Raw genomic sequence first — 4,413 nt, forward strand, 5'->3', positions numbered from 1 at the left:
CATATCGTAGAAAACATTGTAGAAAATTTATCTGTTTCGAGTCACTTTAAATCTTTTACATGAAGCTATATTTATATAGATTATATCGTAAAAAACATATTATACAAAATTTACCTGTTTCGAATAACTTTGTTTCAAATCTTTTATATGAAGCTATATTTATATAGATTATATCGTAGAAAACATTGTAGAAAATTTATCTGTTTCGAGTCACTTTAAATCTTTTACATGAAGCTATATTTATATAGATTATATCGTAAAAAACATATTATACAAAATTTACCTGTTTCGAATAACTTTGTTTCAAATCTTTTATATGAAGCTATATTTATATAGATTATATCGTAGAAAACATTGTAGAAAATTTATCTGTTTCAAGTCACTTTGAATCTTTTAGATGAAGCTATATTTATATAGGTTATATATAAAAAACATATTATACAAAATTTATTTGTTTCGAATCTTTTAGATGATAGGTTATGTTGTAGAAAACATATTGTAGAAAATTTATCTGTTTCGAATCACTTTGTTTCAAATCTTTTACATGAAGCTATATTTATATAGATTATATCGTAGAAAACATTGTAGAAAATTTATCTGTTTCAAGTCACTTTGAATCTTTTAGATGAAGCTATATTTATATAGGTTATGTCGTAGAAAACATTAAGATGGATAAATTTTGATTGGAAATGTTTGTTACGTAGCCACGAGATGGTTAAAAAATCGCGTTAGTTTTAAACTAATTTTAAAATAAATCTTAAATCTCGTTCATTTGTATATTTTACCTTGAGCTCGCGCTTTCCTTTCGATAGCTGCCTTTTGTATCACGCTCATGATAGCCTTTTTCGGTGAAGCGTCGGCAATAGTGTACGTTCTGCCGTTACCGACAACCAGCAATGGCGCATTGGTTCCGTCTTCATCGTCCCTGGCCGATAACAGATCCACGTCGGTCACGAGCTTCACCGATCTTGCCGATCTAACGGTTGCACGACCGATAGTCACTCGCAATTTGAACGTCCAGCGTTGCTTTATCGTGAGAAATATCCATAAAACCAGCCACAGGAAAAGATGCAGGACGGTGGCGACAAGACATGCTAAAATTGCACCGTCCAGGCTGCCACGGTACACGACACTGTAGTCGTAGAGCAACGGCGCGCTGCATATCGCGATTGCAAGGAACACGCATAAAGCGGTGCAATGGATAAAGTATATCCAACCGTTTCCGTTTCGATTCTCCTTTGACAAGATGATTCGACGCTCACGTTCGTGATTTAGAAACGCTGTGAATCTGTGTTATATAATGAAACGGATGGAATGGTTACATGCTTTGTTTCATTTTGCGGACGATAAAGAACGCAAGTGAACGGAACGGAAAGAAAACGGAAGAAGGGAACTTACCTGCCGTAAGCGTAGAAATACATCACCATGCTTGAGCAAAGCACCAAGAGGGAAGAGAGAGCAAACAGAACGAGCGTAACGTGTGGATTCAGCAAAAAGTACGAATCCCCGAAAATGGTCGATATGCTGCTTGTGGTCGATATCGTACGATACTGTTGGCGAAGAACTGGTAGCACCTTCAAAGGCCCCATTACTTGGACCTGAAAACAGATTAAAACAGATATCTTAATTTAACGGACGAAATGACAGAACGTAAGATACGAAATGTATATATAGCAGGTTAGGTTACTCGCCTTGTAAAGAACGGACATTCCAACGTAGGCCAATAAGCTCTGGGCGGAATTGACGATTAACTGGAAGCTAAAAATTGTGGCCAACGGTTTATTGCACGACCAAAAAACCGCCGGATACCTCACGGAATATACGCCAAGAGCGACTGCGTAATTCAAATACTCGAGAGTGATAGGTCCGTACGATTCGGCTATAGAAGAATAATCGTTATGAGATGTAACGAGTAGAATTAGAGAGAAGTGAAGAAAAAATTATCATACCTGATTGTAATTCAAGATTCAACTTTTCCGGATGATCCAAATCAGCCAAACTGTTCATCGTTAACGACATGCTCTGCGCGGTCATATTTCCAACAGAGATAGTCTTCGGTCTGACCGTCGTCGAATTTCTTCCTACGTTTTTCGTTTTCGACTTGCTCTTTAAACTGTTACTTTTAACGATCGTTTTGGTAGTGACTGGTCGCCTAACAGTATTTCCATACTTCATCGGGTTGATCGTCGAAGGAAAAATGGACGCGAGCGTCGATGCTGCCACGGCGGTAGTCGCGGCAGCAGCAGTAGTTACTTTTCCCATCTCCGCCGTTCTCGTCGTTGTCAACGTTGTCGTCATCGTTGTTGTCGTTGCCGCGCCCGTACTCGTCGTCCTCGTCGTCGTCGTCGTAATCGACGATGCATTGCCATTGGCGGGCATCGTCGAGTTCAAAATCGTGGACGGTGTTTTCGGTGCATCGATAATGATTTCTTGCGTCGAGGGAGTAGTTGTAGCTCCTTTGGCAGGTAGGGCGGAAGTGGTACTCGGAACTCGAGTATCAGATGTTGCTAGACCGTTACTCGCCGCTCGAAATAACCCGTTATACCTTGTAGTCTCCTGGTGTCGAGATTCGACCGCGATCGATTTATTGATAAGATCGATCAATTCTGATTTCACAGTGGTAATATCGTTCCCTGCATTATCGGTCGATTCATCGTCGGGTATTAAAGTGACGAAAGGTTGGGGCGTTATGAAACCGGTTAAGATGCTAAGATTTACGGTCGGATTCATGAAGCTCGACACGACCAACCGATCGCGATGAGTCACCAGCCAATCCAGATCCGTACGCCATATCGTTTCTGGAAAATATAAAACATACGAAAGTTTTGAGTAAATACGATTAATCGTGTTTGATCATCTGAATCGATTCGATGGACGAGCACGCAGTTTACGCGGGATCTGTTCACAAGTTGACGAGCGTTGTTGATCGAATGCACGAACGACTTTCGTAAAAATGTAAAGTTATTATACAGGGAAAGGGAAAAAGAAGGGAGAAGAGATGTTTGGAGAGATGTTCTACACATAATAATAATAATTGTCACGACAGAATCAATTAATTTCTACTCGCTATTTTTATAAATTTTATTCGTTTAAAATAATAAAATCCGATCGTTTAATCGGATATTTTCATTTATTACAATGAAATCACTCCGTAAAGTTATTATACATTTATAAAGGAAGAGATATTTGGAGAGATGTACAAGTATAACAATAATTGTGACGAATCAAATTAATTTCTACTCATATATAAACTTTATTCGTTTAAAATAATAAAATCGTTTAATCGGATATTTTCCATTAATACAATGAAATCATTCCGTGAAGTAGTTGTTTCTCGATAAGGATATTAAAAAAGAAAAAAGAGGGAGGGGGAAGGAGAGGATCGAAAAGGGGAAGCGAGTAAAAGGAAGTAAAAATGAAAGCGAAAAGCCATCGAGTCTCGGAATCTGAGAGGCAACCGTATTGAGGAATAGGGTTACTCGTTGGAGGGAACGAGATGATAAACGGTTAAGTTGTCCAAGGTAGAAGGAGAAATCCTGTAGCTAGCTGTATACACACACCTGGCCGATCAATACACGAACCAGAACGTAGTCAGGACGAGGTTGCCCCGTTACATTCCAACCGCCCCTTTTCTCCATGCGCGCGAGTCATTTTACCCCATAACGATACCGATCTGAATCCGAAACGCGATCGATTACCATCATCGATTCGATCGAAATTTTCTTAACGAGTTGGAATGATGATACGCCCGGCGGATGATTTTAGGAAAGGAAATTGTTTCGAATTGCCATACGCGATGATACCAGAATACCATCCACTCAGCTTCGTACTCAACTCATAAATCTCACAATTTATCACACTATATTATCGATATATTTCGTTTTAAAAATGAACTGCAAACAGGTAAATAGGTCGTTTTGAATTAAAATTTTGAAAAAAAAAAGTTTGTACAAATTATTAACATTGTTATTTAATATTAAATTTCGAATAACTTTTCATAAGAAAATTTGAAAAGTGAATTTATTGCTGAAAAAAACTATATAGATATTTGTATATCTCTCCGTAAATTATCAAATAAAATAAAATGTCGAACGAAATGGATGTTGATCATATTACCTTTTGGCAAAAATCCAGCGTGTATCAGCCTAGCCTCCATGAGAAGCGAGGGTAGGAGGAAGCACATGGCTGTACAAAGGTGTACGAAAGCGGCTGTGGGACCCCCGTGTCGCCATAAATTGTTCGCCAAACCTGCGAATTCACCACGAATCGTGTCGTGTACGTTATGATTGTCCTCGAGTAAACAGTCCCCCTCCCCTTCTCCCTTCCCTCCTCGCGCCGTGACATTTTTCAACGCGAAAGGAAATGAAAGCTTTAAAAAAAAAAAAGAAAAAAAAAAAGGAAAATAAAGAACAG

General features: G+C 38.7%; 1 protein-coding gene across 5 annotated transcripts in view; it reads right to left on the reverse strand.

Moving 5' to 3' along the window:
* Positions 1–4,413, reverse strand: part of LOC102678081 (protein tincar) — a 51,112-nt gene that overhangs the window by 6,769 nt on the left and 39,930 nt on the right. For all 5 annotated transcript variants that reach the window (XM_031512561.1, XM_031512562.1, XM_031512565.1 and 2 more), the window contains 5 exons: positions 4,117–4,248; positions 1,950–2,798; positions 1,692–1,879; positions 1,399–1,598; positions 786–1,288 (listed from right to left, as the gene is read on the reverse strand). In XM_031512561.1, the coding sequence (XP_031368421.1) occupies positions 786–1,288; positions 1,399–1,598; positions 1,692–1,879; positions 1,950–2,798; positions 4,117–4,248 (1,872 nt within the window). The remainder of the gene's footprint in view (positions 1–785; positions 1,289–1,398; positions 1,599–1,691; positions 1,880–1,949; positions 2,799–4,116; positions 4,249–4,413) is intronic.

The sequence above is a fragment of the Apis dorsata genome, unplaced genomic scaffold, assembly GCF_000469605.1.
Source record: "Apis dorsata unplaced genomic scaffold, Apis dorsata 1.3 scaffold_470, whole genome shotgun sequence".
In the NCBI taxonomy this organism is placed as follows: domain Eukaryota; kingdom Metazoa; phylum Arthropoda; class Insecta; order Hymenoptera; family Apidae; genus Apis; species Apis dorsata.